This window comes from Acipenser ruthenus, chromosome 10, assembly GCF_902713425.1.
Source record: "Acipenser ruthenus chromosome 10, fAciRut3.2 maternal haplotype, whole genome shotgun sequence".
In the NCBI taxonomy this organism is placed as follows: Eukaryota; Metazoa; Chordata; class Actinopteri; order Acipenseriformes; family Acipenseridae; genus Acipenser; species Acipenser ruthenus.
This window is the reverse complement of record NC_081198.1, coordinates 44,079,074-44,104,819: the sequence shown is the minus strand read 5'-3', so window position 1 is coordinate 44,104,819 and position 25,746 is coordinate 44,079,074. Positions and strand designations below refer to the sequence as shown.

The 25,746-nt window shown below is 36.8% G+C and overlaps 1 protein-coding gene across 10 annotated transcripts in view; it reads right to left on the bottom strand.

The window, feature by feature from the left end:
• Positions 1-25,746, bottom strand: part of LOC117408998 (kalirin) — a 170,697-nt gene that overhangs the window by 37,871 nt on the left and 107,080 nt on the right. For 9 of the 10 annotated variants that reach the window (XM_034014531.3, XM_059032343.1, XM_034014497.3 and 6 more), the window contains exons 24-34: positions 24,525-24,591; positions 24,158-24,267; positions 23,584-23,653; positions 22,820-22,909; positions 21,696-21,788; positions 20,483-20,594; positions 20,098-20,288; positions 19,016-19,117; positions 18,191-18,333; positions 17,562-17,664; positions 5,516-5,762 (exon numbers count right to left, since the gene is read on the bottom strand). In XM_034014531.3, coding sequence (XP_033870422.2) covers positions 5,516-5,762; positions 17,562-17,664; positions 18,191-18,333; positions 19,016-19,117; positions 20,098-20,288; positions 20,483-20,594; positions 21,696-21,788; positions 22,820-22,909; positions 23,584-23,653; positions 24,158-24,267; positions 24,525-24,591 — 1,328 coding nt within the window. Of the gene's footprint in view, positions 1-5,515; positions 5,763-11,377; positions 11,528-17,561; positions 17,665-18,190; positions 18,334-19,015; positions 19,118-20,097; positions 20,289-20,482; positions 20,595-21,695; positions 21,789-22,819; positions 22,910-23,583; positions 23,654-24,157; positions 24,268-24,524; positions 24,592-25,746 lie in introns of those variants that run through there. The other variant, XM_034014544.3, reaches the window with a different exon arrangement.

Sequence of the window (25,746 nt, the reverse complement as noted above, 5' to 3'; positions counted from 1 at the left end):
AGAAAAAACAAGTAATTAATTTCCCTTTTTCCACAGTTTATCATGGACTGGTTTTTAGTCAATTTACAGTTGGCATATACAGTAATTGTTTCTCTCTTTACAGAAGTCCATATCTCTTTCCTGTTAATTTTTTTGGCTTCATTTTGTTTGACAATCTCATTTTATTTAAATGGAGCCAATCGTGTTTCAAAATATCCTCTATTTCTATATTTGCAGGGAAGCATTAAAAAAAAAGAATCCTTAACTTTTATGGTTTGTGCCACATCTGTTCCATTCTAACAGCCATCCGTATAAATAAAACAGCCCTTCCCAGAATGCAGTGTGGTCTAGCAGTACACCACCTGCACCCTAACCTTCAACTTGAATGGAATTTCACCATCATGGTGGAATATTGTAACACTTTGGTATCTTGAATTCTGTTTAAACATCCCACTGGGTCTGAATATTACTGTGGTGGGGTGCCACGCCCAGTGTTTTATGTTGTATGTGGTGTGTTATTGTTGGTGTGTACGTATTTGTGCACAGGGTATAAATTGGGCTGTGTAGCACAGGTGATTTAAAATGTCTATTTGTATTTAGGCACAGGGATTGCACAATCACTTCACGTGCAGATAAAATATGTATTAGTATTTGGGCATGGGTGTGTCACAAAGTAGTTCATGTGCAGACTGTGAGCTCAGTACATAAAGCACAGATAAAACACAGAGGCCCAGATATTTGAAAGGTTTGCGCACCGCACAGAGGGTTATGCGCGTCACAAATGGCTGTTATGCGCAAAATGTGCCATATTCGAAACTTCTTTTTGCGTGCCACAACCCGTTTTGCGCAAATATAATGTATGCACAGCGCAATTTGGCAGGAGTGGCTGACAATTTGCGAGATCCTGCCATGTTTGAAATTATGAGCCAAGCACAAAACCAGTTCTGCGACGGACAAAATAACGCTTTTAAAAAGCAAGCCTTAAATCCGCGCACATCACTCCAGCATTCACTCACCCAATCACTGAAGTGAAATGCAGGCGCTTTCCGAGGTAAGTATGGTAATCCACACTTCTGTAAATATGTTTATGTATAGTGTAAGGAACACGGGTCAGAGCTACTCAGAACACCAGCTGACAGGCGCGTTTCTGTAAAATAAAGAGTGGAGTTTGATGCTACAGAGATATTTTGTCCGTCTCCTTCATGTTGACACTTATCCAGTTAGCAAGTCTCTACAATATATTTTTATTTAAGTTATTTGTTGAATAGCCTACATTATCCTGTGGTCCATTGTTTCATTTCTCCATTTAGTAGCTTATTTATATATTTGTGGGGGTGGGCATGCAACTTCGGGGGTGCAAATGCTATCGATGTGTGTTGAGCTTTGATTCTGCATTCCATGTGCAGGTTACATTTGAGTGTAGACTCGTCTGAGGAATATTGGTATGTACTGTACACCTATGATAGCTGCTTGGCAGGGTATTGTTAACAGTCCATTGTCGTGTAGTATTCCAATTATTATTATTATTATTATTATTATTTATTTCTTAGCAGACGCCCTTATCCAGGGCGACTTACAATTGTTACAAGATATCACATTATTTTTACATACAATTACCCATTTATACAGTCAGGTTTTTACTGGAGCAATCTAGGTAAAGTACCTTGCTTAAGGGTACAGCAGCAGTGTCCCCTACCAGGGATTGAACCCACGACCCTCCGGTCAAGAGTCCGAAGCCCTAACCACTACTCCACACTGCTGCCCAATTCTGCGCATTCACGCATTTCTGCTAGATTGGTATTGAATATGCAGGTGGTTTTGCGGCACAAACACGTTTGCGAATTGAGCAAAAAACTTCTATTTTCCAACTTCGCGCAACTGAATGTCCTGTGTTGGAAAATATATATTTTTGTGAAAAAGCACTAATTTTTGCAAGGCACAAATTTTGCAAGGGAATTGCGCATCGCTTCGAATATCTGGGCCAGAATATGCACAGGGGTAGGGCAACCCACCACAAATACACACAAAGTTCATTTAAAATCTACCTCTCTCAACAGTAACTGTCTCTTTATAAAGAAATGATTTGCATTGCCTAACAAAGAACGACTGAACACATGGCAGACACTTCTTTTTGAGAAAGATGACAATCAAAAAGCGGAAGCAGGAAGATACTCTGCCTAGAGAAGCAACATACTAAGCTGTTGGCCAGCATTACATTGAATTCGTTAGGGTTCTCTAACCCTTGACTACTGTGCAGTAATCTGAAATAAACATATCGAGACTATTTAGATTGCCTTAAATTTAATCAGAAAATAAAAGTTGATATATGTCAGATCTTTTCATTAATCTTGTTGTGTTTGCCGAGTACAGTTGTACAACAAAGTCTGGAATTTTGCAGTTATCGTGAATCTGTTCAAAATGCTCATGCTGAGAAGCAACAAAGTTCACTTAAATAAAAAAAAAATTAAAAAAATGATCATCATCATTTGCTTGTCACTACTATATCTATGACAATTCTACTAATAGTAGTTTATCTGTGGGAGAATCCGATTTTATCCAATGTAGGGGACAAGATTATGTGACGGGGATGAGAAACTATATCAAGATTACTGGTAACAAACCAATGTTAACCCACATGTCCTTACTAAGCATGATCAGGTTGGTTTTAGTTCAAAGGTGCTTGATTTCCTATATTTATTTGTTCATCCAACTAAATATTTTCAATGGAACCATTCACACAGGTATAAATATAGTCTGATATTATTGAATTACAATCTGTTGGAAGGGATGTTTTTATTGCTTGTACAACAAACTTTGTCGGCGAAAGCAGGAAATTCCCCATGAAACAAAAGGCAAAATCCGGTGTCCGACAGAAAGCAAACAATGACTGGTTATTTTCCTAAAAAATATTTAAAACTTAACATATGCCCAAGTACATTGTCTGCTGTGGCTGTGTGTGCGTGGGGGGGCGACACACGACAACAACATGTTTGGCCTTTTTAGAATGCCTTACCCATGTTCAACTGATTTTGCAGGTCATTGACTCTAGGCAGTGTTATGAATTTAAAACCAGTAAATAACATTGAAAATAATTTATAGGAAAACATACTTGAATTAATGTTCAATTATGTTTTTTCCGGCACTGAGAACTTGGAGAAAGTAGAGAACTAGAGTTTTTATTTCTCCTGATAATGAGATAAAAAGGTGAAGAGAACACAAACACAAGCTAGCACTATTAATTATAAGAGTGACAGAATAACTGCTAAACAGCGCCCTCTACAGCATCGGTGCCCAATCCTGGTCCTGGAGGGCCGATGCCCTCCTGGTTTTTGTTCAAACTGTACACTAAATTGATTAATTGGACCAATTAAGCGTCTAATAAGGGCTTAATTGGTCCAATTAAGTAATTTAGGGCACAGTTGCAACAAAAACCAGGAGGGACAGCGGCCCTCCAGGACCAGGATTGGGCACCCCTGCTCTACAGGCACAACAAGAATACTGGAAACTATGTAGAGCAAGTTTATGGACACATGAAAAATCTGTTAGAACTAACAAATCACCTGCGATTTAATGGTAAGAAGAGGAAGAAATAAAACCATATATCAGTAAGCCTATATATTATATTTTTCCCCCCTCTATTGAATTATATAACATTACAAAACCTTTCAATGCTGCTTAAGTGTCAGGATCAAGCAATTTACTGTGTTAATTGGTAGGAAGCCGTCAAATGTTCCCCTTCATCTTGTTGCACTCCACCAGTCTCCTGATCATGGTTGGAATAATAAAACCCTTAGGATTCCCTGTTGATTATCCTGATTGGCCATGGATGATACCACAACTCACATGTACTGCCTCTGTGAACTCTCCCCCTGCCTCTGGCATCATATTCCTCTGGGGGTTATTTAAAGAGAGCCTATGGATCTGCATAAACATGATGTCAAAAGGTTAAAAGGAGAGCTTGTCTGTTATCTGTTGTCTGTTATGTTAACTGGAAACATCTGTCTAATATTACTATTCTGTTTTTCCTTATAAGCCAATGTTTTGTGGACATCGGTGTTTCCTCTAAAATGTCATCAATATAACATGAAACGCTATTTGGTACAATTCCTTTTTTGATTTCAATTTCTAAAATGCCTACAGTGGGCAGGTACAAATTAGTTACCATATAGCTTAAAGAACCTTTGGGGAATGTAAATAAACTGGTCAGTCAAAAAGTCATGCTTTTAGGTAAAGTATAGTGCACAGGAGGTTCAACTACTATTGAAAAGTCTAGTAAACAGGCACTTTGGTGTTATATTGTAGTGCAAAACTGAACTTGTTTGTATACACTGTAGCTTTAAAAGCATTTACAGCTCAAAAACAAAAGCTCCAACCACAAAAATGGTAAGGTATTCAAGTTTTATATTCAAGTCTAAGACTGTGTGTTTTAAATGTAGGAATTTATTGACTGCAGGCAGCCAGCTAAAAGCCTGTATAACACCTCACCTCACCACTTTTATTTATTTATTTATTTATTTATTTATTTATTTATTTTTTAAACAAAACTCTTGTTACAAACAGTTCCCCCAAATAACAGGACAAAGTGTCATCAACTTATAAAACTGTTGTACTCAAAGGCAGCACTATTAAGCAATGTGTATCTTCTAACCCTTATTATGCAAGAATGTACTATTAGAAAAAACTACACAACAAAGTGCAATAAATAACTTTAAACCTGCCACAGACTCGTTTGAAACTTTGACCCTTAAACAAATTAATTTATCCGCCATACTCTGCAGACTAGAGATGATTGTTTCATTCTTACTACCAGGCCACAAATCATAATACAACTCCCATAAAGATTTGTGTTCTTGGCTTCTTGAGTTACCTTACAAAACTAGAAGAAAAAATACTTCATTTGTTTTGGAAAACTACAATGCAACAGTGCTAAAGTAAATATTTGACCAAATGACTACTGGACTGTATATATATAATTTGTAGTCATTGAGCCAAAACCCTGACATTTTGTTGTGTGATTAAATGCCTGGCTTGACAATACCAGTAACATGCACCCATAGAAACTGAATCTACAAAATGGCCTATGTAGAAATAATACTTGCTTACATTTGCCTGCCAGAGATGTATAATTTTTTTAAAATGTTTTATTATTATTATTTTTTTTTAACAGCTGTCACAAAACAGAAACAATTAGAAGTGCAAACCTATTCAAAAGAAAGATAAAAAAAAAAAAATTAAAGGTACTGTAGCAGGGCGATTGCCAAATAACAGGACAAAGTGTTGTCTCTCTGTTTTGCTAAAAAGCAGCTAGCCACGCACGTGACGTAAGACCCGGTCACAGGTACCAATTAAAACAAAAGCCCCAGGCAGTTTTGGAAGCTTGTGGACTCTGAGTAAACAACATGAACCTTCTACTCCATAATGGCTCACCACAATTATTTTTATACATTTACCACAAAGTCTTCCTGGAGCAACAGCACTCAAATGTCTTATATAACCATGCTGAAGGTCATCCAAAATGAGCTGTAAAACAGTTTACCTTTTCCGGATGGGAAGAAGCATTCCATCTCAACACTGTTGCGAGAGTGGGATATGCAGAGAGTGCTGCTCGGGACCAGGCCTTCCTGAGGAGGGCTGCGATCGGTGGTCCGCACGAGGCACCAGCCAGGCCTGTCACTCGGCCGCTCCAGTAACTCCACCGTCTGTCCCACCTGAAGGCTCAGTTCGCTGCTGCACCCCGCAGTGAAGTCCTGAAGAACCACCGTCAGTTCACAGCCTCCAGAAAGCTGTCCAGAGAAGAAAAAGCAGGAAAAAGCAATGAATATATATTTGCTCAAACAAGGTGTGGTCCAAAGCGGTCAAAAACTGTAACTGCTATCCAAATTTGTCTTGTGTTTAACTATGCAGCAAGACAAGTTCTGTAGTAGAAGATCATTTCTAAGTGTCTAACAAGCAATGCCTAACAGCTGCAGACTGAAAGTGCAAGCAGTAATCAGCATGTATCCTTTGTTAGCTTACCGTTGCTGTTTTAATGACCCATACAAAAGAACTAAAAAAGAACCGTGTGCCCTGTTAGATACATCAACAATAACCATAGAATATTACTCTACATCTGCGCTGGTTTTGTAGTCTGTGTGGATACATTTATGATAGGGGTGTGCCCCATATCTGTTTATAATAGATATTAGGTACTTTTCTTACTCAACTTTGGGGGCAAGTCTGGGATACTGGGCAGAAAGTGTGTGCCACTGTCAGGCATGCAGGAGGTGGTGGGCAGTGCCACAATTAAACAACAAAATAAACAAAATAACAAAAATGATACTGATTAAAATCCTTCCCCTTTATACAAAAGCACATGAGTAATTTATAGAAAATCATGTGACAATGATACCACCAAGTTCTGTATATGCTACATTTATATGGCATACCGTAAATCCATAATTCTTATCATTGACCCTACCCTGGGGATCATTAGTCCAGTAGTCATATGTTTTATGGTACTGTCGCTAAAAAAGCTATTCCAACAATATAACACTGTAAAAAACAGCTGCATTTTCATATTTGTGCCAGTTTGTAATCCTGGGATTATTCCATTTGTGATTAAATAAAACACATGCTTCTGAACATGGTAATTTAATTCCATGCTCAATGTAACTCGATAATTGAAAAATGTTTTTATGGTGTTGAAAGGTCAGTTAATTGTTTTTTTCCCCAACTGGCATCAAAAGGTCACAAGTTGAAATTGGAAATAACTTGAAAATAACTTGGAAATGTCCGGACATCTAACAGATGAGATGCATTGGCTGGAAGACAGCAAGACTAGTAACCCTGTCTGCTCATGTGATGGAAATACAGAAATATTGATCTGCAGTGTGCTGGCCAAAACCCTCCCCAAAGAAAAAGTTTATGCATTCATGTGCTTGTCATGCATTTTCATCAATAGTGTGGGTTTTCTCCTCTTCATATCCCTTCAGTGTGGTTAGGTAAACACTTGAGCTGGGCATGAGTAATCCAGGTCTGCTCTCCAGAGATACTCCCACAGCTCTTAAATCTTAAGTACTTCCCTGTGGCATTTATAATAAAAATCAATTTTGAATTAAGCTTATTCTTGTGCCAGCATACCACACTAGTCTGCAGGTACCTCATAAGCATTGACGATTAAGATTGATAGCCATACTTTTAGGTTGCACGAGCTGTATGTTTGTGTAGTTTCATATTAAAACATATAAACAAATTGTTTGTGTTTTTGGTAAATAAATGTTTTTTGGGTGTCCTTTTTGTATAAACCCTATTTCAGTATTGCTTCAAACTGTAGTGAAAAAATAAATAGGCAGGTACATCAGAGAGAATGCTGCAATGTGTTTCCATGACAATATATTGTTGTGTATGTGTTTCATCACCATCAATCCGCCTTTGTTAGAAGGACTTCCAATTTTGGACATTATAAGACCTATTACTCAGCAAATATTTGCAAATAGCCTACTGAAATGCAAATGCAGCATTTTAGCAAATGCTGAAAGGCCTTTATCTTTATTTTAATTTTTTTTGCTTTTTATTTTCTGTGCTGTTCCAAAAGAATATGTTGATCACATAAAGATAAAACATCTTCATAACACTTTTTTTTTTTAGCAAGCCCTTATTGTTTTATATATAAAACTGAAACTTGTTTTTCTAAATTGAAACATTTTGAGGTATCGCATTTTTTGTTGTCTTTATCTAATACTTGTCCCACCTCAGTCACTATTGTGTTACCATTTAGGAATGCAGATGTGGCTGGTTTAAACCAGCATAAAATCATAATAGTGACTCTGCTGGATTTATTAGCATTACTGCAGTCCAAAACACTTTCTACAGAATCCATGTTTTCTCCCGGCACAAATACAGTTTTGTCTTCAATTGTGCCTCTCCCATTTCCTGTCTACTTGCATTCACTTACTACAGTGATGTCAAGTCCATTTTCATTCATTTTGCAAGCTAGCATAACTCCTTTCACAGAACTCTAAATCGTCTTCATACAGCACAGCATCTTCTGATTGCTTTAGAATGGCTTTCTCTTGGCCTCTTCCACACCCCATCTGGATGAAAGACTATCTAGTTAAGTAACATGCATTGTACTTTGACAACGACAGAGTAAAAGTAACAATCTGCACATGTCGGTATCATGTAAAAAAAAAAAAAACATTTATAGTGTTTTGGAAAGCTTCTTTAAAAACAACCTTAAAATCAGCTATATTAGTAACTTAAATTGTTATTAATTTAAACTCTTTTAATGATTGTTAAATACAACTATTTAAAAAAGACAAACTGCATGTAGCAGCATCCAATGGAAAATATCTGAGCAATGATGCCAATGAGATCTTCTGGTTGTATTTGGCAGCAAAGAGCAGTTACCACCAATGCCATTGATGCACACCGTTCGGGCAAGGGGAAAGCTGCACCAGAGAGTGACTATTTTGTGAAGCCTATGGTTGAGTACTTGAAGACATGTATTACAACTCTTCTTTATCACACATATGATGACTAGTTATGCAAGAAGTACATAAATTGCCAGTGTGCAATATTAAAATGTTTAATTTAGATTAGATTAAGAAAATATACCTCCGATGTAAAGATAAATATTGTAAAAGACTAGAATATTCCACCATTTGTTTTATCAGCGCTTTATTGAAAATTCTACAGATGTTTTCCCTGATGATGCCAAAGCCAAAATTCAGCTGCTTTTTTATATAAAGACTTTAAAAACTGGAATGGAGTTTTAGGCGACTCCAAACATGTGGTTGTGCTAATCAGCACAATAGTACATCTTTTTTTCACTTGGCAGACAGTGGCCTTTCCAAGCACTAATGTTTCCACTTAATTGCAATTGTTCACCATCTGCAGCACACATCTTAATATGGCCACTTAGGAAAAAGCCCTGAGCTTGTGCTTTTGTTTATTTATTTTTAGATTTTTTTGTGCCCAAAGCACAACCCTTGAACGCTGGGTACTTTCATTACAGGAAACTGAAATGCATAAACAGGAAACCAATATAAATACGTAAAGCCAATCCCATAGTGGGAGATTCTTTAATGAGACCCAATTCCATGTCTAGAGGCTACATAAAACAGACCCTACAATGGTTTAAGTCAGCTTTCTGCTGCTCTGCTAATGTACACAGATTGCAGTTCTTTTTTGAGAGGGAGTCTTTTTTGTGTGACAGCAGTTTGGAAAAAAACATTAAAACAGAGGCAGCCATTTCACAAATATATACAGATATTATTTAATCTACTCTGCAGTATATTTCAACATGAATGTAAAAATGTGTTAATATATGATATTTATCATTATAAGATATATAAATATGCAAGACAATTTAAATAAATGAAAAGCCCCTGTTTTATATTGAAGTAAGTACTGTAATAAGAAGATTCCAGCAACTTCTAGTGCACAGCTGTGCCTCGCCATCAGAAAGTTGTGACTAGAAGTCTTTCAATGGCACCAATACAAAAAGAAACTTGATCTTTTTCATAATGGAAATTTGGCTGATCTAGTCAGGGTTACACATGTCTATGGCTGGCAATAAAAGTGGAAGAGCAGCTCCTGAACTTACAGTATGTCAATAAGCATGACACAGACTACATCAAAGTTAGGTCATTATGATCTACATCCATAGTATGTGAAATAACTTTTTATATGAATTACCAATGCAAAGTGGTTCCAAAAAGATATTCTTCAATAGCTAGGTTCTTAAGAACACATAGAAAAACAAATGTCTCCCTTTATAGCTGATGACAGCAGTTTTGTTTGGGCCTTAAATCTGTCAATATTTGCTAAATTATCTTCTTACTTTTAAGGTTTACGTTGTTTCAGTTTTTGAATGGTAGCATTTTTTATCTCAAGAGCAACGCTACATTCTTAGTATCCGTGTGAAAAAGTCAAGGGTCTGTGTAATGAGTTCTATAAAAATAGCAATGCAAGTCTAACGTTTTCTTTTTAGTTTCAAGTCCACTAATCTTGTGTAGATTTGCTTGAATGCTTCAACTGTAAGTCGCTCTGGGTAAGGGCGTCTGCTAAGAAATAAATAGTAATAATAATAACTCAGATTTAAACTGTGTTATAGCAAGCAATCAATATTTGCAGAGTTAGAAGCTTACATGTTTAAGCAGATTCATTTTATTGGGGTAAGGTTAATCCAATTTCATGCTCAACACTAATGCTTTTTTACTTAAAAGTAGAAATATACTTTCAATATTTTGAATTAATAGCGAATTAATTTGTTGTTGCCAAAATGCAAACAACATTTTCTAGGCACTGTACATTTCTAATTAGGAATAATGGATTACAGAAAACGCCCAATAAATTCAACCTCGACCATTCCTAACGTATAGCTTTGACCAATGAAGCCAACATGTAAAGCTCAAAATGAACCCTACACTGTGCAATAGTTAGCAACAGTTATATAACTTGGCTGGCCCCACACAATATCATAATTGCAGTCATACATTACTTATAGACTGAGAAATATAACAATCATGCTGAATAAGACTTCCACTGCACAGCAGTTCAAGCCAAGCTTAAAGCTTTAGCTTAATAGTAATGCCTGGAATGGGCACTTCTTGCACTGCGACTCGTATCTTATCTTGGCACTATCTATAGAAGTATGGTCGTATATCTCTCCATCTGTTTTAGTGTTAGTCTTTCGGCAGTAACCCAGATTTTTTTTTTTTTATATACATTACGTAAATCAGTGATATTAACTGCAGATGGTAAAGTATCTTCAACACAAAGCAGAACCAAAGCACAGAGTTCCCATTCTCACTGACTGTTGTCATTCTATGGAATATGAATGACAGATTATTATTAAATAATTCAGATTTGTATAAAGAATGGGTTATTTCATTATCAGCACAGTAATATATTGTATAGTGCGCACATAAATATTATAATACCCATGAATTAATAGCAGAGGTCTCTATACTATAGCAAAAAGCCCATGCCTGTTGTATAAATATGCAACGTGGTGTCCCAAATAGGGATCTCCTTCCAAAACAAAAAAAAACAAACAACGTACCAGAAAAATATATAAAACATGATGAGGTTATTGATATAAGGTCTTTTTTTGTTTTTTTCATTTCGTTTAATCAATAAAGTTAAGACATTAGTGTTATTTTATAAAGATAAAAAGCATACATCCATTACGTAACAACATGACAATTGTTTTTCAATATAAATATACTAGGTAAAATAAGGTAATCCATTTATGGCAGTACCACTATAGTGCAATACACTTTATTTTATGTTAGTTGAAAGCTGTTAGTAGTGATTTATAATATCAGATGTCTAAAGTTTTATGTTTTTCTCAGTAACAGATTAGATCATTTTAGCAATTTTTTTTTTTACCGGTACTACATATCTATCTTACCTAATAATGAGGAAAAGCCAGTGATGTGATGTGACCTTCTTAAAAGTCCTTATTGTTATCCTAGGACCCCATAGAAGGTCCTTCATGCCTGCCAACCTGTTGCCTGAATCCCCTGCAGTTTTCCACTTCACTAGGCTCTGTCAAATCTGCTCCCTCATACACACGCACACTCACAGACACGCCAGTTTTTATAGCAGCCAAGACAGATTGCTTTGATCTGCAGCCCTTGCTGGGGCCAAACGCACATCTAACAGACCAGTCAATGGAAGTGTGTGAAACGTAGTGGCTGTTCTGGGTAATAATCTGCATGGAATGCAACAAATAACTATTATTTGTTTATTTAGCAGACGAATTACAGAGACTAGGGTGTGTGAACTATGCATCAGCTGCAAAGTCACTTACAATTACGTCTCACCCGAAAGACGGAGCACAAGGAGGTTAAGTGACTTGCTCAAGGTCACACAATGAGTCAGTGGCTAAGGTGGGATTTGAACCGGGGACCTCCCGGTTCCAAGCCCTTTTCTTTAACCACTGGACCACACAGCCCCCCTCACAGCCTGGCACTGCTTTGTCTTTGTATATTCACAGAAAGATATTAAGTAACTTTAATAAGATTTCATTGCAGTACTGGAACAAAAACATACCACAACTGCAGTTTTCATTATAACAATATCCAGTCACACACATGTGTACTATTCTAGTGTCCAGATCCTAACCTGTTAAGGAAAATGCATGTCATCAGAATAGCATAAATATAATTTATATATTTAATAAAAGGATGAGTTGCAGTGCAAGATTTAAACGCACTCCCGTTTGCTCCAGCTCGCTGAAAAGTAATTACAGAGAATACGCAGACACAGTAAAATTGTAGGTTTAAAAATATATTGGTCCGTCTGCACGAAACAGGACATGGTAAAGTGTTTTAAGGTTTATAAAGCTGTGGAAAGTTATTTTAAACATCCTGTTAAATTATGTAAACAAAATTAAATTGCTTTTTAAATAATAATAATAAAAATACAGCAAGTTAACACAGATCACATATATTGATCTTATGTTCAGCTCTAACTAATTCCAGTCTCAGTGTCTGTCTGTTGTTAACAACTGCATAAAGGCACCAGCATACTCTAACTCTCGTTACAGGTGTACAAGGTTGTATATTGTTAGAGGCAAGGACTTGTATATTTTAAGAAGAATTAAAAAAAAACGCAAGGAAAATTCAACCTCTACTATTTTTAAGAACACAAAATATTGACCTTTATTGATCTACTAAGGGCCAGGTTTGGAGAAGACAGTATGTGACACTGTAAAAAAAATTGTAGGGGACTCTTGTGTTGCTCAAATATAAAAAGTTAACAGTAGTTAACAGCTGATTGAAATATAATCTTGACCTGAATACAAAATCCTTCCACATCATTATTTCCTAAGGATTTGGACTGGCATCCAAAATAAAAATCTCTCAACTTTAAAATATCAGCTGCATGAAAAAAATAAAGTGTTTTATTTCCTATATTTGTGAGGTATTGTTATTGTCTGTATATTCATCTTTGCCGATAAAAGCCTTGACGCCAGCTGAGATAATGCATGTGTTCGCACAACACTAATCCTCCCCTTCTGATTAAAGCGACAAATAAAGAAAATGCATTTAGTAGCCATGCCAACAACCCAATATTCAATTATATGGTCCAGCGCACATATTTATCTTTGAAATGTCACTGAATTTAAAGCTTATTTTCCACTGGCACATGTGCCCAACATATTCTACCTGGATAGTTCTCTGTATTAGGCATTGGAAATGAAAATGGGAGACTGGTTGCTAGGCAACTTTAAATACAGATACATACATATACAAATTTGAATGGAACGGGTGCACAGTCTTCATTGAGGTGATGTTTGCAGTTTTTATTTTACCAATGTGAAAACTAACAAGGTAAGAAAACAAACACATTATTCTCTGTGCTATTCATTACAATCCTGTTTCAACATGTGTGGACATTTAGACAGTGTGAACAGGGTATTAGACCAGTTGAGATCACTTGTGACACTTCCAATCCCATCCCAACCATTCCAGTCCAAGACCATGTTCCAATCATGTCCTTAATTATTGAATTGGGTAGTAGAGCTGTGCTCCAAGCAGGTTTTTATTGTTTAATTTAGCTAGGTGTTCAATTACGTAATTAAGGTCCTGGTTTGAATCCCCTATTGAGCTGTGTTGAAAATGCCTCTTTCAATTCAAATATCCCAGTTTAAGTGACATGCAGTATGAAATGAAATGTACTTTACGTGTAAAAGAGCAAAATATGAAGGTATGATTACAGAAAGACATAACTCAAAGCATAACATTTTGAACTTATTAAATTAAATAAGTCATGTTTTATTATTACAGCACAGTGGGCCAGTGTCCTAGATTGGGATTAACTAAAAGACCCATAAGGGAGCATACTGCAGTTTTCTGTGCATGTACAGCAGAAGTGTGTTAAATCATTTTGGAACAAGGCCATGCATGTAAACAATGAACTGCTGTAAATTTTCATTCTGAAATGATTTATTTATTTTAGAAAGAAACTGGTGTCTGGAGTTTAACCTCAACACGGTTTTCAAAATAAGATTAGTCCAATTCTTACTGCTTTTATTGCAACAAAAAGCCCTACAGTCTAAATCTCAATTAAACCACACTGAAGCAAAATCTAAATGATTGAGGCCCTGCTGCATCCAAACAGGAAATCCCTGAATAGCAAAAGGGTAGCAGCTCTAAAATCTATCAGTAGGACTATGGAGATGGTTTTGCCTCTGTAACTGCTATGTGACCTTATTCGGTACACATTAATAGCCTGCTTCCTGTCTTTAGTATCAATTAAGAAAGATTAACCATAGCCGTTCCAGTTAGGACAGCTGATCAAAAGTTATTTATTTACTTTTTCAACATCTTTCTTGAAGTTCCTTGAAGTCTTGAAGTTCCTTTAAGACGTTCTTTGTTACTTTCATTTGTCTTTTTGTTCTTTTTTGAAACTGAAAATAAAAGGCCTTTTAGAAAATCTTTTTACGAAATCTTGAGTGATAGCAAATGACACTGTACCCCAGACGATGGAAAAATCAGTGAATGAATAATGCAGTATAGTTCTCTTAAGGGCAACTATTTGAAATATGGGCAGGTTATAGGACCCATTGTATTTATTATCCAAAGAGAATGATGCATATGATCTTTTTCGGCTGTTTAGTATTCTGTTAATAATAAAGCACAGCAGAAACTTAATTTCCCTCATCAATTCAAAAAATAAAAGACTAGCATATTTGTTATATAAAGTTAAGTATCATCAAGTTCTATAACTTTTTATTAGCAAAGAGGTTTTAAAAAGCTGATATATAATGGTTTAAAAAAGAAAATGTTACAATACCCTAACACTTCAATTCATTCTTTTTTTTTTCTACTTACAGATTTAATCTCCCTTGAGGGTTTGAAAATCATCCACTTTGGCATGGTGTAGTTTTCAGTTTTTAGGGCTAAAAGGACTGTTCAGTTATGCCTTTCTTAGACACAGACCCTATAATCTCAACAGCAACAATTTTCTTCAAAAATGTATCCTCAGCCACCTGTACTGTCCACACACTTTCTACAAGTAACAGACAATGCTTGGGGCAACACCACATGCACATGAGGACTATCTTGTGACTTACAGATGAAACAGTGATGAGGATAGAAACGGTTTGTTGTGAAAGCAGAATGAAACTGTGGTTTAAAACACACATGCTTTAACGTTTTTTCAGGAGAAATGTAATGCATTTGACACACAGCAACTGTAGTACAATAGGCATTACACAGCAGTGACTCCACAGATAGAACAGTAACTGCATTATTGATTCATCTTAGCTTGTTTTGTATGCACATGTACGAAATATGATAGACATCGTCACCATAAGGGCAGGCCTTGAGACTTACTAATGACTTCCATTAAGATGTGTTTCAAGATGTTTTCGAAGAAGCTACCATGCAGCCCACTGACAGCTAGCACTGGAACACCCTGAAGCGTATCTCAAATCCTATTTTTTTTGCTTCTTGTTTTTTTTTATTAACATGTTTTTTTTTCCTTTAAAAAGTTAACTAAAAGACTGGACTAGCGTCCTAATACTTTTGGCAGGTAGTGCCTGTATGGAAATCTGCACTATACTATAGTTGTGTGGGATAAATGAAGTGTACTGTGGTGGGGCTGGAGGAGGAAAAACAGTCATTCCTCATTTTCCCTTATACAGCATTTTTTTAGTTATATTTGCAGTTGTGGTTGACATTTGTTTTGTCAGTCTGACTTTTCCATCCCTCAGAAGCAGGCGTTTAAAAAATAAATGAAATGAACATTATTATAACTTGCTGTTAGAGTCGAGAGACAATATGGGTGGGGTGCACAAGAAGGGACAAAACAAAAAGGTTCCGTCCTGAGAAATGGGCACTTGTTGGATTCAGTACAAGTTAAATTTGGGCCTGTTTCAATCACAGCTGGTTGGATAATTCTCTGGTTCAAGCCTACTGTATATCTAGCTCTAAAGAGTACTATGGCATTCACATGACAGCCAACTGTTTGGTGTGGGAGTAACAGAAATGAAAGTTGTCCAATATGTCGGAATTGGAAGGAGTGGTTGATTGAGTCAGTCTTTGCTGCAGTGGAGCGGTTACTTTGAATGTCTGGGAAAAAGGGGAAGTATGAGCAGAAATGGTCTGGGTTCCTGGAGGCACACTGATGATTCAGTAACAGTAACTGTTTGTATCCAATAATGACTTCATTAGGCAATGCTCACTCTCTGTTAGTGAACAATTTATTGAATTCATTTCATTTTGCAGTTGCTTGGGGATCAAGGGTCAGCCTTTTTCTAAACTCTTGCAACAGCGGACGCATCAGTATTTCTTCAGGTATTTCTCAAGTCTGTAGGAAAGACCCTCCCAGTCCGATAGTTCTACCTATTAAATCCTTGAAATTGGAGAAGCTTCTATTTCTGTTTTGCGATGCATTTATGTTGTTATATTTGTACTTTCAGAATATGAAAATCAAAACTGTGATATCAAGTACTGTGATATCATAAAATTAAAATATCAACCAATTAAAATGCTCTCCTTACACAAAAAAGACTTTCAAAGTTTACTTATCCTTTATTTTACTATAGCTTTGTCATAACATTTGATGTTTCTGCAGCACACGATTATACTAATAACACTTCCATGCTCCTCTGCATCAGTTAAAGTCAATTATTTTCTTCATGTTTACAAGATGTTTTTAGATATAGAACAAGAACAAGAGAAAGTACATCTGGACCTCACTGTACAGTAAGTCCTGCCTTTATCAACATGGCTTCAAGCCAGACCAATAGCACACTTGGCAGCTGCATCAGCCTGCCTCTCCGAATGAGAATCTCTTGAGGGTAAGAGATCCTCCCAAAGATGGGGTTAGGGAAAGGGAAGAACAAGACAGAAACCTAGTTATAGTTATGAAGATGAAGCACCTATCAAAGTGCTCACTTTAATGATGCAATAAAGCTGTCCCTGTAGAAATGACTTCAACACTGAGTTTACAGAGTTCTCTTAGGAGACAAATGGATCCTAATTTATATATTTATCAGACTTTCTCTGCACCATCATTTTTATTGAATTCTAAAGGCGTAACGGATATGGCTGCCTTTTTTACTTTAATATTTTTATTTCCTATTTGTAGAAGCAGACTTTTGCAACTAAAAATAAGTTAAAATATTTTCCTCATTGAAAGAGTGTATAGAAAGTAGTGGTTGTCGATCTTAACCTTTTTATATTTAGATTACAAATATGTATATTCTACCTTAAACTAAACTGTAAAGGCCATATGTTTAACTTACCTATGCTGAAGTAACCTGATCTAGCCCCTGCTTTAAACAAAGAAAAGTTATAGGAAACCCCATTTCTAACTTCTCTGGCTGTCACTTGTGTGTCAACTGACTAAAAAGGGGCGGTGCCTCCTGCTACTCAGTATATATGAGGCGAGACAGGGAATGGTTGGGTCTCAGTTGAGACCTTGATAGGGAGTACGACACATTTAAGGGGTTGTTGTGGTTTCTTGGTTGTTTATTCAGGAAACAAATATTGTTTTATTTTGGAATGACAACAAACGTGTTCAGTTGACCTTAAAGCATAAACTTATTTTATATGTTTAATTAACCCAAGCATTCCTACCTTGTCACTGTCCACTGTATTCTGAGATGTTCTCGATGCAATAGAGATGGTGTCAGGCTGACTGCTGCCATCTCCCTGACTGTCACCGTCCTCTCCGGTATCCCTAGAAGCAGAAAACAGAGATTCATGAAGTTATTGTGCATCCTTACCAAACTACACAGAACAAACTTAATGCCGACTTTAGTTAGATGTAGTCCCTAAGGTTTTAAAATCCATTATCCTACCATTTATTAGCTCCAGTACTATTTTCACTGCTCCCCTCATCATTGCGCAGTTGAACTACACTTTGAAAAGTCTCTTAAGTTACACCCTATGCTTTCCATGTTTTCTTTCCGATAATCCCTATCCAGTAGTACTTAACACATGCTGTGCCATTCTGTTTATTTACCTAAACTGTGATCAACACAGAATTAAATATTGCCTCTGAAAGGGACACTGTCTAGTGCAGAATGCACTCTAATGCCTGCAGACCGATCTATGGAGAGTGTCTTTTAAAACTGAGAGATACTCATGCATAATGCTCAATGTACTTTATAACATCATAAATCCTATCATGTTCATCTTTTGCCTTAAGAAAATAACCATAAACATCAGCCTGATAAAGTGTGGATGCAGAATAATGAGCTCACCTTTTGCTGTTGTTCCTGTGTTTGGCTGGTGTCTTGGGCATGTGAATAGGTTCCTTCAGAGCCCCCTTAAGGTGAATCATTCGCTCTTGAATAACTTCACGGATATTTTTAATCCACTCCTGTTTTGCTTCAATATTGGATGCCTGCAGTTTGAAAATTCAAAATATACAATGAAAGCATGTGTCAGTGACTTTGGGGCAAGTACAGTTCAATATTTAGAAAAGTACTGAAATAAAATACTACTTGTACAACGGTAATCCAAAACAAAGGATATATTATATTGTATACATTTTATCTCAACAATCAGAACAATTTTGTGCCAATTAGGGTTCCATATAGGATTTTATTAGGAATTAACAAGAAACATTCCATCTAGAAGGCACAACTCATCAGTAAGAGCAATATTTGTGAGCTTCCTTCTGGACGCAAATGAGAGGTTGCAGATTGACAGCACTAAAGTTCACTAAAGATCTCTCCACAGAGCAGATAAAACACTTGCAGAATCAATGTAGGTTTCCAAACACTTCAGGTTATTGTGACTCCACTCTGTCCTGGAGGTAAGAGGGTATTTCATTCCTCTGTAGCCAGGAGATCAGCGTTGGCTGGATCCAAATAGGTGACCGGTAAGATAATGTTGAGTCACATTCCTTGAATTTTAGTCATTATTACCAGATCATTTAGACCTTGTCACAATGGCTCACAATTTCCTGCAATTTTTTTGCAAGCAAATGATGAAATTCAAACTTCATCATTTCAGCATTTTTCGTATTCAGACCAGGAAAGACCTTTGCATTCATAATACGGCTTTAGATGTATACAATGTACCTTGAGAACGGTCTTGTTGTCAGACGATGGAGTTCTTCCAGCCCATAAAGCAAACTTACAGGGGTCTCCTTCCACATGCTCGGTCAGCCCCAGTTCAGAAGTCTACACATAAATTTACAAACAAGGTGACATTTAACTTGATTCCATATATAAAAAATGGTATTAAAAAAAGCTAACAAAACCAGCTCTATGTACTTTTTAGATGGTTTATATGTTTTGCTAACCTAATATGTATTAATACTGACAATAATACTATTAATATATATATTTTTTATGTTTTATTCATATTCATTAATTGTGCAACAGATGGCCCATATTCAGAAGGACATACCATTTAGTCATTAGTACATTATCAAAGTGAACAGTGATCAAGGTGTAAAAATGTCCCATCTGTTCATGCTTTAAACATTCAGCACCTGTTTGCCTGTCTTGCCTGTTCCACACTTTTACAGCACATTAATAAACATTTTGCACTATAACCTCCATAAAAGCACTCTTAACAAAACATGCATTCATGTCGGCTTATGGAACATTCTAAATATGCATTTCACATTTAAATGTACAGGTAATGATTATTCTATTAAATCGGATGTTAGAATGGAACAATTGGGTAACCATTGGTCAATTTAAACTTTAAAGCGTTTCTTGTACTCTTTTGTAAATTACTGCAACAGGAGGGACGGAAACAAAAGCAAAGGCAAAACTGGTTGCTAACTGATAACTGTTACTGGCAACAACGGCCATTTGAAAATAATTCCACTTGAAACAGCTTCCTCTTTTTCTGAGGTTTTAATGCCAGAATTAACCCCATCCCTGCCAATCACCATCAACACATAACCCCCAACACTATTTACAGGCAGGGCTCTGCTCTGCCTCCATCCATCCATCCATAGTTTTTGCTCAAAAGACCCAGCATTTTGGTATGTTTAACATACCTTTGTCAAGAGCAAGTGTGTTTGAAAACAAACAGTGGAGGTACTTACAGTATAGGCTTTTGATGCTATGGCAACTACACACACTTATTTCTATTTAAATCTATTAATGTGTTTGTGTGTAATATATATATATTGTTGAAAACTCACCCGCAATTTGTTCTTGTATACATATTTGGTGCGTCCTGAGGAGTCCTTTATTTCTTTGCTAAACACCAGCGATATCTCAAAGAGAAACAAGTGCCGGTCTCGTCCTTTCCGAATGAGTGACTTGGGATCCCACACCTGGAAGGAGTCCTGGAGGATAAGCTCACCCTGAACATCCAGGTTTTCATCGAACCCTGTCAGTGTAAACACATTCACTTTAATACTCACAAACCCCTATCCTTCTGTACATGCAAACAAGATTCACTTCCTGTGCAGCAGGTATTAGCAATAGCTTGCAGTATTTTGTGTGTGTACATTTTCATGTGCTATACATTACTGTGTAAGGGCCCCTAATTATACTTCCCTTCAAAAATCCTTCAAGACTTACCTTCAAGCATACTGACATGCATGGCATCATTAGCTCTTTTAGGCACGCTTAACATCACCTCCAGGCCATCTTTAATTTCCCCTTTCCCCTCTTCACAGCATGTTAAAAGTTCCTGTTGAGAAAGCATTTGTGCCTGTTAGTCAAGGTTATTCTTTCGCATCATTTTAATAGAAATGTTTTTTTCCGCATTTGTAAATTCTTGAAAGGTATAGTACAATGGTAGTATGATCACACCAAAATTCTAGAAAAAGAACTGTGAACAGGCTGGCTGTAGGGGTGACGTCAGGCCAGGAAATGAAACCAAAACACACAGCAACTGCGGGAGAAACTGAGACGCTGCTGTGCTCAGTGTTTTATTAACACACCGAAAATAAAATGTTGAACAAAACAGAACACGGCGCTTTGGGCCAAAATAAACAGACAAACAAAATGAACAGACACTAACAAACAGGGACGAACACTAAACAAACAATTACCGTGCTGGTTATCCAGCACGATGTAGCAATTGCCATTATTATTATTATTATTATTATTATTATTATTATTATTATTATTATTATTATTATTATTATTATTATTATTATTATTTTCTCCTCACTCTCTCCGGTACTTTCTCCCCGAGTGAGTGAAACACTGCATCTTCTATGCAGCTGTACCGAGACTCGATTGCTAATCAATCATTCAATTTGGAATCTTGGTACATCTACACATGAACTACTTTGTGCACTTCCTGTGCTTCCATTCAAATACCCCTGATAATCCGCACGTGAAGTGATTGTGCCATCCTCGTGTCTAAACACAATTATATATTTTAAATCACTCGTGTTACACAGACCCACTTATATCCTGTGCACCAATACCTATACACCAACATTAACACACCACACGCAAAATATAACACAAAATACACACAGGGGCGAGGCACACTGCCACAGGAACATTGGCCAAAAGTCGTTGTACACATAGTCTGTCTTAGTCGAGCGAAGTTCTCTCCTACAATATAAATACAGTGTTTATGTGGTTTCATAACTAACAGTTGGATTTTCTTTTTTTTTTTTTTAATTTTGACATTCTTTATAAACACACCAATAGGCAGGAAAAGAGGATCACAGGCAAGCATGCACTTTGATGTTGCTTTGAGTTTCCAGTGGGACTTGGGCTAATTAGTGTTCCCTACCCACTGACATGAGCCAAAGTTTTTTTTTTTTTTTACCTTCAGTAACAGCTGATACTTTGTGATTCTCTGAACTGGTTTAATTAGATAAGAGGAGATCGAGTTTGCCAGGCCGTGTCTTTGCTGTATTTCCTAATAAAAACAGAAAAAACAAACACAAATAATATATTACATACATTACAAAATGACTTCGGGAAATGTATATTTAAAATTCAATTACATTTCACATCAGCTTCACTTCACATCAGTTCAAGAAAGGAAAGCAAAAAATCAATGCACCTTAAATGTCCCAGTGTAAGGTTATTACAGTCTAGCTCTACCCTTTAAACTTGGCTTATGCCACCACAATTTATAAATATTTGTTTTACTTCTAAACTGGTTAGACCATGAGGTGTTAAAACACACAAAATAAGATGCAATTAAAAAGATCAGAATCAGTTTCATGTCTTTTTTTTATATATTTGTTTTGAGTTGGTGTATCTTCTCTCACATATTTGCAGTTCTGTCAGAGGTTTGCATTAAAAATGGAACAAGGACAGCATTACATTTGTAAACCTGGAATATGCATATATATAATTATGGAGGTATTCATCAATAGTTTATTAGTAAAGCTTTTTAATGTAGTCTGAATGCAAATATCAAAGCTAAGGCATGCTTGTGAGCATCAGCTTGTCAGTGTGTCCCTTAGAACAAGAAATGCAAAAACAGTTGTGATGCGCCATCTGCAGGATGAAAGGGTGAATTGGAGAACATCCAGATCCACATGTTCTACTTGAGGGATAATACAATACTGTAGATCTTAAAACAAAAAAAAAAGATTTTAAAAAAGCTTGTGGGAGGAACAAGTAAATAAAAAAGCATGAGGCTCCCTGTTGAGCTCTCCTTCTTAGCATATTAACATACAGAAGTAAACGACGCCTAGGTTAAAAACAAACAGTATGGAAACTTGAAATATGCAACATGCTCTCAAAGTAGCCTAATAATATCTTGAAGGTATTCAATGAAGGTAACAGTACAATACTCAAATAAACAATGTAACACAGGCATCAGGTTACATCACATTTTTTTATTGATGCAACCCAGAAGGGCCACTTAAATATTTTTAGATTGAGTCCATTAGGCAGACCAAAAAACACTCTAATTAATGCTGAAAATCCACTTACATCAAAAAAGCTCCCAGCATGTTCTAGAATTAGCTGGCTAGAATCAGGCTTATTTTTGCAGTATGTTACGTACACATGGAATTTATCTGCCTGCAAGAAAAAGAGAAAATACTACAATTACAACATCATAGAAAAAAAGATGTATTAGTATCCTTATGCCAACATATTACAGGTAACCATACATCCCCCAGGTATCAATGGTGTTCTTACAATTACAGTCTTTGACAGATTCCAAAAATATTTTGTTGCAAGAATTGCAAACAACTTCTTGATCGAGGAAGATCAGTGACAAATGAACCTTTTGCTTAAAGGAGTGCTAGTCAAGTGCTAATGCCTTGCCTTACTAGCAATAGCAACATGACCACACGAAAATGCAGATTTTTTAAGTACAGCACTAAAGACTAAGGAAGCAGCAGTAACTTGTAATGTACAGTAGAGCTGAATTAGAAAAGTCCTTGTATTTTGTAATGCAGATATGTAAAGAACCAAAACGCTGACCAGTGACAATGTTGCTTGTACTAAGAAGTGGGATGAAAATGGAATTTGAAGCCCTGGTTATCACTCCTTTCAAAGATGGATTAAATGAGCAACCTTCTAACCTTGAAAGAGGGTGAACAAGATTAGGGAAGGTACATGAAAGAGCAGTGTTGGGGATGCCTGTGCTATACCAATCGTGTGGACCAATCGGAGGACTTAGTACTCCCTTACCCCACCCCTTTCACAAGCACTACCATCCTAAAGAGCAGATAGAAAACAAAAGATACCCATGTGACAAAGCAATGGCCCACATCTTCAGGCAGTTGCTCGTATTTTTCCAATTCTTTGATAAAGATGCTAGAATCAAAAACAGTGATATTTGTTACAATGTTTGAATTACAACACTCGTATAATACAAAATGTCAGTAAAGTTTGTCTCAAAAGCTAGATATACTGTAGAAAGACACACATATAGATAATATGACAGATACTATCTGAAGAAAATTACATTTCTGTTCTAGAATGCCTGCCTGATAATATATAAATCTGAGCATTGACTAGCAGTGTAACTCTCTGAGTTATATCCTTTTTTCTACTGTACAATATGCCCTAAAAAATGGAATAACATATTTAGAGCTTCATTTTAATTATGAAACATGTCACATAGAACGTACAGTAATCAACTGTGTCAAAAGAAAGCAGCTACCATTCAAATTATAAAGTAGGTGGGTGGAGTAGGAGTTTTCATTCAGGCTATTGTTTTTCAAGTGTTTTATTTACTTCAATTACAGGCATTTCTTTATTATGCTTCACACCATAAACACTTGTATTTTATTGTCATAAAATACTGTGTCAACATACTTGTTATGAAATTCATAAATCTCCTGAATATTCCCAAAGACGACGTGCTCTTTATTCATAATTCCAGGTGGAATTTCTTCCACCCCACTCGTCATCTCCCAAAAGTATGTCTGGAAAGAAAGAAATAAAATTGAAATTAAACTCAGTTAAAGCTGATTGCTGTACATTTGTGTTTTGAGGCCCTTATTTCAAGGTCAAGGTTACTGTATCCCTTTAACTAACAGTCACTTTGTACTGTGTGTGTATACATATACACACACGCTTGTTTATATTATTAAATTATACTACTTTATATATGTATTTATATTTTTCCACAACCTACTGCCACAATACTGTAAGATCATATTGCATGATGGAATTTACTTACCTCTAAACATTCATGCAAGTCCCTGACATACGTCTTTTCTGTCTGAAGGAGTTCAGCCATAATGAACCTTGAGAAATAAAACTGTATTTCAGTTTGCACAACAATAACTGAAAACAATTACGTTTTCAATTATATTAAATGTATTTTAAAAGAATGTGAAGGTTGTTTTGGTGTCCATCTTCTGTAGTCTTTAGAAAGTATTTCTATTCAGAAAATGCTTTACACACAACAAATGGTGGTCAAATATTTGCATCCGTTTTATCAGTTACACTGATGTGCAGAACTTCCCCCATCCCCAGTATTTGGGTTAATTTTCTATGCATTTTTTTGTCTTGGGAGATTTGCTAATGCAAATTAACAAATGTAATAGTTTTTCAAAAATGATTTCCAATACACGAGAGATTTGAACTCGGCTCTCGCCAAGATAAGCACCAACTAAGACGTAGCTTTACAGTAAACCAATGGGATCCATATGTGTCTCCATCCATTTGCGCTTCCTTCCATATGATGATGTAGATATCCTTCTGTCTGGTGTTGATGGCTGAAGTGTAATGCTGGCTCCAGGGATCAGCTTATTGCCTCCCTGGCGCATCAGCACACACAATGGCTGCAATGTTGGCTCCAGGGATCAACCACAGTGCGGTCTCCCCAGCGCATCAGCATGACAACCGTCTGGATTGAGCTAAGTAAGGTACATCTCTAGGGTCTTCAAGTGGGCACCTTCCATCCTCGGTGTTTCGTCGACTAGCCCACGTCACCTCAAGAGGGCTCGACGGTGATTCTGGCGTCCCAGCATCACCCCCCTCCGTCCCCCACTCAACTCAGCCCAGCTTACTTACATCAGCTTTCCTTTCTATTGTACTTGAGATCCCCAGCCAGAATCTTTCCGTCTCAACCACAGCCAGTTGCTGCTCCCCTCTGCTGCTTCAGATAAGTTCTTCACTGTGCGACGCAACTCTTGGCCACTGAATCCGACGTCTCTGAGAAACCGGGTTGTAGAGTGTGCCACAAATCCTCGACAACCCACCTCCACTGGGTAAACCCGGACTCTCCATTCTCGCTGTTCCACTTCAGTGGCTAGTTGAGCATACCGCAGTTTCTTCCTCTCATACGCCTCATCTACAGCATCCTCCCATGGCACTGTTAACTCTACAAGGTGAACAAGGCATGCTTATCCAGACCAGAAGACAATATCTGGTCGAAGGTTAGTGGTGGCAATCTC